The sequence below is a fragment of the Urocampus carinirostris genome, chromosome 18 (assembly GCF_059441175.1).
Source record: "Urocampus carinirostris isolate Australia breed hairy pipefish chromosome 18, RoL_Ucar_1.0, whole genome shotgun sequence".
Classification (NCBI taxonomy): domain Eukaryota; kingdom Metazoa; phylum Chordata; class Actinopteri; order Syngnathiformes; family Syngnathidae; genus Urocampus; species Urocampus carinirostris.
Genome location: NC_142366.1, coordinates 8,935,813 through 8,948,231, shown reverse-complemented (window position 1 = coordinate 8,948,231; position 12,419 = coordinate 8,935,813). Strand labels below are relative to the sequence as shown.

At 38.8% G+C, this 12,419-nt stretch overlaps 1 protein-coding gene across 2 annotated transcripts; it reads right to left on the bottom strand.

Moving 5' to 3' along the window:
• Positions 1 to 437: 437 nt before the first annotated feature.
• LOC148348284 (pyruvate dehydrogenase E1 component subunit alpha, somatic form, mitochondrial-like) lies at positions 438 to 10,585 on the bottom strand. 2 transcript variants are annotated; one of them, XM_088322338.1, is made up of 12 exons: positions 10,428 to 10,585; positions 9,986 to 10,006; positions 7,685 to 7,744; positions 7,432 to 7,605; positions 6,532 to 6,658; positions 6,381 to 6,472; positions 6,187 to 6,279; positions 3,496 to 3,651; positions 2,517 to 2,588; positions 2,364 to 2,431; positions 1,068 to 1,176; positions 438 to 1,010 (listed from the first exon to the last, which is right to left on the bottom strand). In XM_088322338.1, exons 1-12 carry the CDS (start codon positions 10,485 to 10,487, stop codon positions 846 to 848), a joined length of 1,197 nt encoding a protein of 398 aa, XP_088178464.1. In that variant the 5' UTR covers positions 10,488 to 10,585; the 3' UTR covers positions 438 to 845. The 2 variants fall into 2 exon arrangements, with proteins under 2 accessions (XP_088178464.1, XP_088178465.1); XM_088322339.1 differs by lacking the exon at positions 10,428 to 10,585 and adding an exon at positions 10,297 to 10,333 and having other exon boundaries at positions 9,986 to 10,087.
• Positions 10,586 to 12,419: the final 1,834 nt, after the last annotated feature.

The following is a 12,419-nucleotide window of genomic DNA, read 5'->3' as shown; positions in this document are numbered from 1 at the left end:
CCAAGCTAAGGTCCTAGCCCTAAAGCTTTGCTGCGATCATTGCGAATGCACCGTTCCCGGAGGTACTGCAATGCCGGGCCGGAGTGGACAGAGCAAGCTCTTATTCCATCTCAGGCAAAATCCTATTAGAGTCAAAGTGACTTGCAAAACAGGCAAAATCCTATTAGAGTCAAAGTGACTTGCATGCATCATTCCAGAAAAAAAATAAAATATGGTGTACAATTATTTTGTACGGAAAAATACGAGTTTGTACGAGCATGGAACCATGGAGGTTGACAGGCATGTTAGAGTCAAACTTTAAAATACATCCTGATTTTGTAGACACAACAGAAAGTATAGGAAATTAACTGATGAATGTGTTGACAAAAGCAAACCAGGTCCTTGAAATTCTGTGAAAATTATTTTTTAACTCCCAAGTTCAACTGTCAACACTGAAGTACCAACAATATTTAGCTTTATTGTTCCTTTTCAAATAAATATGTAAAAATACAGAGAACACGGGAATTAAAAGTGCTGGCTTTGAAATGAGACGTTCGACAGCTGGTAAACAATGAGTTCTGGAGCACCTTAAAAAATGCCAATATTGCTTAAAATCGGATTGGAAAAAAAGGCTATTTTGTGTTCATAGAAACAAGCTTCAGTCTTCAAACAGTTCACCACAATAATCACATCAAACCTGAAATACAATCAGATTGTAAAGTGCATGCATAAGAAAGACAAAGAAAAGCGCAAATGAAGTCAATACAAATTCATCTTAATATATTAATTATAAATATATCTGTACAAAAAAGTGAAATCCCAGTGAATAAGGTCCTTAGAGGCCATTAACAGGTCCATTTGCTGTCCTAGCTCATGGAGGTGAGCTTGGACCAGGGATGTATCCCTCGTACCTCCATAGGGGGCTGGTTTTTAAAGATGTGATTGCAGAGGTGGTCTAGGGGAGGTTCAGGGTCCGTGGTTGCAAACTGGGCCGCCTCCTCTACTTCCTTCCGAATGGCCACGTCTATATCCTGGAGGAAACACTGTAAGCAATTCAAAAGGCACCTAAAAATAAGGCACGTTCTAACCTTCAGTTCGTCCACTGACGTCATGTTATTGCTGAGCATTTGATCTTTCAAAAGCACGATGGGGTCGTTTTTCTTACGCACTTCTTGAATCTCGTCCCGGGAGCGATAGCTGCAGGAAATCACATCACTGGTTGTTAAAATACACTTGCAATTTTTTGCAATGTGCTCAGCCTGAAAAATTCCTCTTTCGTCCATGTCAGGAATGCCATACTTAAGGCAAATCAATTACACTGATTTTTAGAGATTTGTTTTGGCCAGCCAGACCAAGCTGAGAGAAGTCTCCCCGTGGGAGTGCAAAAATATTACCAGTAGTTTTAATAATGTCCACTAGATGTCGCAAAAGTGTTAAAACCCTCAATTCCAAGGCATTTCAATACTTTTTGCATCTTTTCAGTAATTTCTTACTCTTTTCAGGACTTTAGCACATTTTTAATACTTTGAAAGTATTAGTCAGGATAGTTTTAGCTATTTTACAGTTATGTTTTGTAGTACTTTTCAGTATATTTTCATTTGTTAAAGGACTTTTGAATATTTTCAGACATTGTCATATTACATGAAACTTTTTCATACTTTTAAGTTCATTTTTAAGTTTTAGCATTAGTTCCTTTCCATTCTTTTGTTATTTTCCAGAATTGTATTTTATATTTTCAGACTTTAAAGAACATGTTAATACTACCAGACCTTTCAGAAAATGCAAGGTTTTATAAGTTGGCTTTTGTTTTACTTTGTCATACTTTACACCTCTTGTATATTTTCATACTTTTTCATACTACAGTACTTCATACTTTTTCAAACTTTGCATTTTATTCATACTTTTCAGTACATTTTCACTTTTCGGTTTTTTAGTACTTTGTCATACATGCAAGTACTGTTTTATACTTTGTTTTAAGAACGTATTCCTACTTTACAGTACTTTTGTATATTTTCAAACTTTTTCATACTACCCTTTGCTTTTTCATACTTTTTAGTACTTTTTTTCCTTCGTTGTTAACGTTTCTATTTTTTGTTATTTTTATACTTTTTCTTACTTTACGACACTTTTTTAAAAAAAAAAAAACTTCTTTATACTGTGTACTTCTCGGTACTTTTTTTTATACCTTTCACAAGTTTTTGTCCTTTACAGCACTTAAGTACCCTTTTATACATACCACACTTCACTGTATGTTTTTGTAATTTTCTTTTGTACTTGTCAATTCTTTTTTCATATACATATATATTTTTTTTTTTTTTAAAACACGTGGGTCGTCAATAGAAAGGAGTTTTGACACCCCGTGGTCTGCTAATGCAAAGTCTGACCTTACGCCAGGATCACTCATGCTGTGTCCGTGGTAACGATAAGTCTGGAGCTCCATTAAAATTGGACCCTGGAGAAATAGTAGAACAAGAAATTATTGTTTTCAGAGATTTAAAATGAAGTTGATTGGCTGAAAATTCAGGAAGCCTCCTGACCTTCCCAGACCGACAGAAGTCTGCTGCAAAGTGAACAGCCTCTCGGACGCACAAAACGTCCATTCCATCCACCTTTGCGCACAGAAAAATATAAAACGTCAACTGGTTTCGTCTTTGCTTGCACGTGATAGGCTGGCTTTGTGTGCAGTATTATACATGAGCATCAGGAAGCTGAATTACATGCTCACACCTGTAACTGCCAGCACGCAAAGAAAAGAGCGCGTTCTGTTCTAGTCTTGGTCCAAAGGGGCGGTTCCAGCACATGGGATCTGCTGCAGCCGCAACCCAGGACCCACAAAAATGCATGGTGGAAAGGTGGCCATGTTTAAAAATATAGTGATAAGTTTATAGTTTGTAAATATTAGAGATATGCACAGGAGATTGCAAAACATGCAAGTTTGGCATTTTGACATTCCTCAATGTCATCACCATTTTGAGTATTATGCACCGATCACATAATTAGTAGGATATAAATACATACCATTTACCATTATCGGCCAACCATGTTTCTGTTCTTTGATTCACACACCCTTTAAGGTGGATTTGCTTTTTGTTACCCAGGAGATTTACGATGATAAAGAGCTCAGGGGAGGACTCTTAAGAGCAGGTTGGAATTTCTTATCTTAAAGTTTATGACAGTCATTGACTGTTCCGTTGAGGTTTTTGAGTTTTTCCTTGCCCTCATGTAGGTTTTAGATCATGGGATGGTGAAATAATAGTCTGTGGTTTGCAATAATCTGTGGTCTGTGCAGCACTTTGAGACTCCTTGTGGTCAAGGGCTAAACAAATAAACATGACTTGACTTCTACACAAGTTAACAATTCATTGATGCCTTCTCTCCTTATTTTGAGTGACAACCATAAACTTATCAGACGCTAAAGAAGAAAAAGCCTTTCAATGTGATTTGACTGAGGCAGAGCAGGGCTAAAGAAGTAAGTTTTCCATTTTAATGTAAGTGTCAGACAATAACAAGTCTTACTCTTATGCCTGGTACGTAGTCGCCTCTTTTGTAGTAGTGGACATTGGCCGACGCCCTTTCGGCTGACGTGCCCATTCCGTACTGGTTGTTCTCACAAAGGAAAATGCACGGCAGCTTCCAGAGGGCGGCCATGTTGAAGGCCTCGAACAGCTGCCCCTGTTTGGCACATGCAAAACTTTAGAATTGGCAGGAATGGATCAGAAATAAATACACCGTGATCCCTCGCGACTTGGCAGGTCCTACTTTGGAGCGTCAGTGTATCGCAGGTTAAAAAATATTCATTAAAAAATGGCAAAGGAAATCAACTTTGCACAAATTCTGTCAGCAAAAGATGAACACAAAACCTCAAAGTCACAGACTCCAAGTCTGATTAGCTGCCCAGCATTTGCCATTACAAACATCAAATGTCATACCGGCCATGCTCAGAGGGCACAATCAACTACAATACATGTCTGAAAGTGCTGGTTTGTTAATTTCCGTTGCACTTTTTATAAATATTGCACGTCGTAGCCTTAAAAATGTGAGATATAAGGAAAAGACTAAGTGAAAATTTTTGAAAAGGCTGACAGGGCTATCTTTTTCAAAATGCAGGAATAATGAAAATTGAAAACTGGTCCCTATTAACCGTGAAAAAAGTTGGAATTACAGTCAGGACTGGCCGAAGCCTTCATGGGGCCCCAAGCAAAATTAGATTTAGGGACCCCCATTACTCAGGGATCAGAATGGAGATTTTCATTTTCAGCTGAAATAGCCAGCGTCCAGGAATAAACCAGTATTACTGTAGTCTTTTTTTGTATTTCTAAAGTCTGATTTTTATTGAAGTTTGTAGTGTTTTGTGGTGTTACTGTAGTCTTATTTTTGTAGCATTTGTGAAGTAATTTTAATGTAATATTTCTATGGTAATTATTTTATAATGTCCGTAGTACTTTTGTTGTTTTTCAAAAGTAGAATTTTTGTTGTACATCTGTAGTATTTCTGTATTATTACATTAGTGTTATGATCATAGTATTTTGGGAGTATTACTGTAGTAGTGCTTTTGTATTTTTGTACTATATCTGTTGTATTTTGTAGTATTTCCATATCAGAATGTTTGTTGTATATCTGTAGTGCTGTATTTTTTGTAATACAGTGTTACTGAAGTTTTTTTATTTTATAGTATTATGTATTGGTATTTTTCTATTATTTTAGTAGATGTATAATTGATGTATTTCCAAAGCAGTATTTTTGTATTATTTCCATAGTAGTATTTTGTCATATTTCTTTAGTATTTTGTAATATTCCTGCGGTTGTCGTTTTGTAGTATAAACAATTCTGTAGTATTATTTTTTAATATAGTATTACCGTAGTAGTATTTTTGTAGTTATTTTAAACTGTTCCGGCCTTCTGTACTGTCAAATTCTAAAAATACTCCTATAGTTATGTTCAGATTCAGATTCAGATTCAGATCTACTTTATTGTCATTCTAGTACACGTGTATACAGAACGAAATGTCGATGGATCTGACTCCCACAGTTTCCCTCAGTGTCCTTCAGTGTACAGATATAAATAAAGCTGTATTGTGTTATTTACCATAGTGCCGATAGTGCAAGAAGAGACGCTAACCAGATGTGCAAGATGGGCAGTCAGGTTAACAAGTCAGGTACCCAGTACCATTATATTGTAAACAATAACACTGTAAGTAATAACACTGTAAGTAACAATAGTGCAGAGATCAAATGTGCAAGGAGTGGCAAGCTATAAAAAAAACTGCCACTAGTGCAAAAGTCAAATTAGCAGCCGTTTAGATTTAAGTTAACTATATGTTAGATTGACCATTTAACAGTCTAATGGCCAGGGGGACTAGACTATTGCGGAGCCTGGTGGTCCTGCACCGCACACTGCAGTACCTCTTCCCAGAGGCTAGCAGAGTGAATAGTCCATGATGGGGGTGAGAGGGGTCCCCGGTAATGTTCTTAGCATGGGATAAGCAGCGCTTCTGGCCAATGTCCTGAATGGAGGGAAGTGTAGTCCCGATTATTTTCTCCGCTGTCCTCGTTACCCTCCTCACACTACCCCAGTCGGTAGCGCTGCAGCCTCCACACCACACAGAGATACAGCTGGTCAGGATACTCTCTATGGTGCCCCTGTAGAAAGTGATGAGGGATGGTGGGGGCAGGTGGGCTCTCCTCATCCTCCGCAGGAAGTACAGGCGCTGCTGTGCCCTCTTAACCAGAGATGCAGTGTTCACGGACCAGGTGAGTTTGTTTGTGATGTGCACCCCTAGGAACTTGATACTGCTGACAACCTCCACAGCCTTGTTGTTGATGCAAAGTGGGGCATGGTTGGGCTGGTTTTTCCTAAAGTCGACAATGATCTCTTTAGTCTTGTCAACATTCAGGACCAGGCTGTTGTCCTTGCACCAGCCCACCAACTGCTCCACTTCCTCTCTGTTAAACTAATAATTCCGAAAACGAATGAAAATTATTCCAGGACAACCTTTTGACTAAATTTGATATTTAGGTTGGGCCCTAGTGGATGGGGTATTAGAAAATATGGTGCCAATGGGGTAAGAATGTATTTTTTTTTTGGTCGTATATTTGCACATGTTACCCAATGGCTGAACAAGGACGATCAACAATTGTGGGCATTTCCAAAATCCAGTAACCAGAATCCTTTTTGCAAAATGTGAGTTGCACTGGGTACATTGGTGACCTGATTGGCGGCGCCATCACCGTAGAGAGCCACGCACAGCTGACCGTTGCCTTGGTATTGACACGCCAGAGCAATGCCGGCCCCCAACGGAACCTGAACACAACATGAGATGAGTCTTTGCCCCTGCAAGGCTAGCATGAATGTAGTTCCGGACAATGTGTCTTAAGCAGAAACAGCAGATGGATTTGCCTCACCTGCGCTCCCACGATGCCGTTGCCGCCATAGAAATGCGGCGCGTACATATGCATGGAGCCGCCCTTGCCTTTCGACACGCCACCAACCCGCCCTGCAAATCCACAAAGCTGAAAGTGGCCGTTTGTAAAAGCGGTCAACATGATTTCTTACCAGTAAGCTCGCATAAGATTTGCCTGATGGAGGCGCCGCGAGTGTATGTGTAAGCGTGAGCGCGGTACGCTGTAATCAGGTGATCGCTCGGCTCGATGCCCGCCTCCACGCCAACTGCGCAAGCTTCCTGATGACAGAAAATTATTTGTTGGGTACATGTACATTAGAAGTCTCTGGTAAACATGACTTGTTTTCCAATTGAAAGAATGAAAATTAAAAAAAAAGCATATAATTGTTCATTTAATTTTCTAGTTTTTTTTATTAGTGATTTATTAATTCTTATTTTGGCATTGACATTTTTATATTTATCATCTACTTTTTCCATATAATTGTTACTTTTTTATTTATATTATTTCTTTTGAACTTTTATATATTATTCTTTATGTATTTATTATCAGTTTATTTTTCCATTTATACCATTTTTGTTTTATTAAATTTTATTTTGATTGTTTAACATTTTTTTTTCTTACGCTTCAGGAGAAATTTTGAATATCGCACGACCGACAACTTATAAGTTTAAAATTGTGTATGCCAGAACAATTTAAACACACACATTTTGGGCCTGAGGTAGTTTGCATGCGCAAACTGGACGAGCTGATGCTGGCCTAAGCGGTTAAGAGCGTTGAGAGGTCTCTACTAGCAGCCTCTGGGACTGTTCATGACCTGGATTTTCCTTCGAATAGCGAGCAAGATTTTTATCACAAATAAAATTCTCATGTTTAAGGGTGCTTGAATAAACTGGCACCACTGTATCTTTATATTTAGTTTGTAATATTTTTACTTTGTTTTACACTTAACACAGTTGTATTTGTTTTTGTAGTTATTCTTATGATCACTAGGAGTTAGGAAGATATTGTGAGTGGAAAACTTCCAGTGCTACGGGGAAGGCGGCCCCATTACCTGTCCATCATAAAGGTGGCAGAATCCGCGAATGATTTTCTGCTTGTAGAGGTGATCGGCCTTCATTTCCATGCGCCTCACCGTCTGCATGATTCGGTAATAGCGCAGGCCTTGCTCTCGCGTTAGCTCTGCCTTCACTGGAGGCCCCACCTCCAAACCGTGCACATCGCATTTCTTTGCAAAGGGAAACGACAGCAGACAAAAAAATGTTTTCAATTGACGCCCCCTCCTTTACAATGACTCTTCTGTCCACCTTAATATCTAACGTCACTCGAGGCGTAAAGTTGGAAACAGAGGCACTGATGGAGTGAGCCTGCACAAAAACACAAAAGACGATAGCAAAATTCAATTGAATAAGAGAAGCAGGTCGGTCACACATTTAAAGGCATGCATTGACGTGCATTGAGGTTGAGGCACTGTCCGAATTTGGAAACTGTCGCATAGTGAAAAAATTTGTCACTTTACTCAGTAGTCAATACACTGCTCCTTTTGAATAAAATCATCGGAAGATTATTAAAAAAAAAAAAATAGTCCACGCATTGAGAAAAAAAGAGCTTGGAAGGTTTCACGTCCAGTTAGCATGCCATCACTAAATTTTGTTTGGGGCTGAAGTGTCCAGTAAATCACGATATTATTGCCCTATTGCCCTCAGGCAAGAGCATTGTGTGCCTCACTCTGGATCTGCAGACCCCCAGTGGTTCAATTTCAGAATTTTTTATTTCACTTTTTCAGTTTTCCGACTAGTCTTGGCACTGCTTTTCAGATTTTTGTTTTTAGAGCTCGTTTAAGCATGCAATGCGCCTCATAGCAGAGTCAGCACAGTAATTAGTTTCATAATAATTGCATTCATAATATTCATGAAGACATGTAAAAATGCCATTGAGAAAAAGAAAATCCAAAAATTGTCAAGTTGAATAAGATAAGAACTCCAACGCTGAATAAATAATTTCAAATATCTGTTATTATATTTCCATGACGACAGAAGAGGCACAGCTTTATCAGACTCCCCTGACTGCACGTCACTGAAAGGCACGCATTGGTAGATGTTGCCGTCTCCAACGCATAGACGAAAAAGTTCGATAGCATTGCCCGCACTATTTAAAAGTTCCATCAAAGAAATTCCCCACAGCTTTGAATGTCCATCTCCAAAGTCAACCCGATTAGCACAAGCAGGAACTGTTAGTGAAAGACAGGCAGAGAGAAAACGACGGGCGGTGTCTCTTTTTCTTACTAACGACGTGCTAGATAAAGACGCCTCACAGATGCTAGAGCCATCTAGCGGTGGAGGTTCTGGGGGCTGCCGCGCCCGTGCAAAGTCAGCTGCCGAGGTTAAGCTGGCGTACTCAGAAAAGCTGATCAGCAACTGAGGATCACAGGGGCCAAACAAAGTGAGCGCCAGGAGATTTATTTTATCATGGATATGTTATTTTGCTCAAGGATACAATCTTGAAAAGCTTTGAAATTTGTCAGGGAATAGTCATATGATTACACAAATAACCCAAAAACGGGCCAATGCCCAAGCTTGTCTAAATTCTGGTTCTAAAGAATACAAACTACAGAAACTCAAACTGACCAAACTGAAACATTTCTCAACATGTTTTCGGCTTTCGGTACCCGTAGCAGCAGGATGTCAGTCTGTTTTCTCCCTCAATGAGCCTCTTGTTATTCAAATAAAGACCAATTTCTCGACTTATGTAATTTCATATGATAGTTCGTGTATTTCTATTTCTTATTCTAATCATTTCTCAAAATCAACGAATAAAGTTTTATTTTACCACTAGGGGATGCAAATAAATACACAATGCCCGTTTAAATCACTTGAGTCAAAGTTAAAGGTGGTGTCCGTAACTTCCAAACATTTAACTTGCTGACGCCATCTTCTAGCTGAAATCATCATTGCAGCCTTTGTCACCTCTTTTTGTTGCGCGTGCAAGTTTGTGAAATCCTTGAACGCGCGCAAATAACTTTTCTTTTTTCATCTTTTTCGTTGTATGGGTTGGTATTTGGACTATATTTGAAACAATCCTATACTTATGTTCATAATTTGGTCCTAAAACAAAGAAAACCACAACACCGCGCATGATGTGTAATGCTCGCCGTGGCACAGATGATAAAGGTAAGATAAAAGCAGATATTCGTGGCGGGGAAAAACATAAAGGCTCTTTGAACTCAGTTCGGTATAGTTGACGCACACACGTAGAGTAAATGGGCTACAGATGGTGTCTAAAAATAGTGGCTGGCATCCCTAAGGAAGATTTTAAAATCTGACCATATTGGAATATAACTGTCTGCTTTACAGTAGGTTCAATTGCCTTTATTAAACCTTATTTAGTCCATGTATTTTTTCTTTTTGTTCAAATTACTAGTGCCTTTTTAAAGAGTTACGTTTTTTTTTACCTCTTGAGACCACTGCATAATACACATTGTCCTCTTAGGACGTACTTTCAACCAAATTTGTGGTGGTTAAAGTGTCATTTAGGTGTAAAAATAAACGTGATCAAATCCGAATTGGATTAGGAAGAAGCAAATGAATGCGGAGGAGTGAGTACCTTACCTCAGAAACTGTTGGGGCCGCCTGCAGTTCAGATAAGAGGGACAAGAGAAACAAGCGTCATGTTGGAAAATTGTGAACAGGTAGAAGACAATGTGCGATTCTCTTTTGGGCACTACTGTTAAAGAGAGTCAACGGAAAAATGTTTGAAGCCATTAATGAGCATCATTGTTTTACAATCGAGAAATTGCCATGGTTGTCCTAGATTCTTCCTACTGAACCAAAACAACAACTTTCTTCCATGATACATTTTTAAACACATGCAAAAAGTGCAAAACATCAATTCATACTAGATCTTAAAATGAAAAGGATACAATGTGTTTGGCTCCAACAAGGTCAGACAGCAACATAAGCAAGCTAGCAAACTTAGCATCTTTAGCTAACTTAGAGAATGTGAGAAAAGGCGTCCCTGGAACAACACAGAATTTGCTGTAGGAAAACTTACTGCAGTCCTGCCGGTCATCCGGCCCAGCATTTTGGAGAGAAAATTGAGAAAGTTCTGCATATTTAAAGCCCATCTATATGTTAAGCATTTGAGATCACAGGGCAAGCGTTACCGTGCAAAGGTGCTGCAGTTTCGCTCTAAGTCGGAGGTGGCGCCCTTGTGACGTCACACCCGGTCTACAAATCCGGAAGTTGTTGATTTTTTATTTCAGGGAAGAATGAAACAAAAATGTGATGTTTTTTTTTAAATTTCAGACTTTTAAATTTTATTTTTGAGTCATTCCTTTCCTTTTGAGGGACAAAAGAAAAGCGAAAATTAGAGACTTTCGAATTATATTTCGGATACTTTTTTCCATCTTCGCAACATTGCTAATATTCGTCCTATGCTGCCTCAGTCGGATGCGGAGATTATAATTCATTCGTTTGTTACCTTCCGTCTCGATTACTGTAATGCAATACTCTCCGGTCTCCCGAAGTCCAAAATCAAGAGCCTTCAGCTGGTACAAAATCCTGCAGCGAAGCTTTTAACTAAGACAAGAAAGTTTGATCACATTACCCCGATTTTAGCTAACGTGCATTGGCTCCCTGTTAGTTTCATTTTCCTCATGTTGAGGTTTTTGAGTTTTTCCTTGCCGCCATTTCGGTTTTAGATCAGGGGATGGTATAATAATAGTCAGTGGTTTGCAATAATCTGTGGTCTGTGCAGCCCTTTGAGACTTTGTGATTAGGGCTATACAAATAAACATGATTTAAGATTTCCGGGGCAAAGACGCAAAAATTAAAGACGTTTAAACATAAATTTAAGTTATTTCTTTCGATATCAGATAGGAAGAATGAAGCGTTTTGAACGTTGTTTTTTAGTGTTTTTTTTTTTTTTTTCGTTTTCCTAGACGAAAAAGTAAAAACTGTTTTTAGATGTTTTTTTCGGGTCTTTTATTTCGATTTAAAACATGAAGAACGAAGATAAAATTAAACACTTTTAAATATTATTTTCTAGCCGTTTCTTTCATTCCCAGGAACGAAGAAGCAAAAACTTGACCGTTTCCTAGTCGTTTTAGGGACGGGCGTTTGTTAGCTTCCGTCTCGATTACTGTAATGCACTACTCTCTGGTCTCCCGAGGTCCAAAATCAAGAGCCTTCAGTTGGTTCAAAATGCTACAGCGAGGCTTTTGACTAAGACAAGAAAGTTTGATCACATTACAGATTTTAGCTAACTTGCATTGGCTCCCTGTGACCTTAAGATGTGATTTTAAGGTTCTGTTGGTAGTATACGTGCATGGACTTGCTCCCTCATATATTTCAGATTTAATTTCCCCCTAAGTACCGGTCCGGAGCCTTTCGCTCTGAAAACGCTGGTCTAATAGTGATCCCAAGAGCCAAGAAGAGATCCACAGGTTCGAGAGCGTTCTCCATCCGGGCCCCGGTGCTGTGGAATGCTCTTCGCCCTGAGATTCGATGTGCAACCTCAGTGGAAATGTTTAAATCCAAGCCTAAAACACACTTCTATTCTATAGCATATAAATAACCTATATTTTATGTTGATTATATGTGTATTATTTGCCCTCATGTAGGTTTTAGATGAAGGGATGGTGTCATAATGGTCTGAAATTTGCAATAGTCTTTGATCTGTGCAGCCCTTTAAGACTCTTTGTGATCAAGGGCTATACAAATAAACACGACTTGACAAGGAAAGACGCAAGAACGCGAGATTATGATCAATTTATTTTTTTTACACAAAATTGCAAAGCAGATATCGGTTTACTTTCAATTTGAATAATGAAATATACAGTAAAAGTTCAAGGGACCCACTATAAAACTCAGTTAAATAAGCTGAATGTGGCTATCATGTGACGTCACTTCCGTCAGAAAACACAGAGATGTATAAATGGAGTCAAGTCATGTTTATATGTATAGCCCTAAATCAAAGAGTCTCAAAGGGCTGCACACTTTAAAGACTATTGCTAATTGCAGACTATTATGACAACATCTAAAA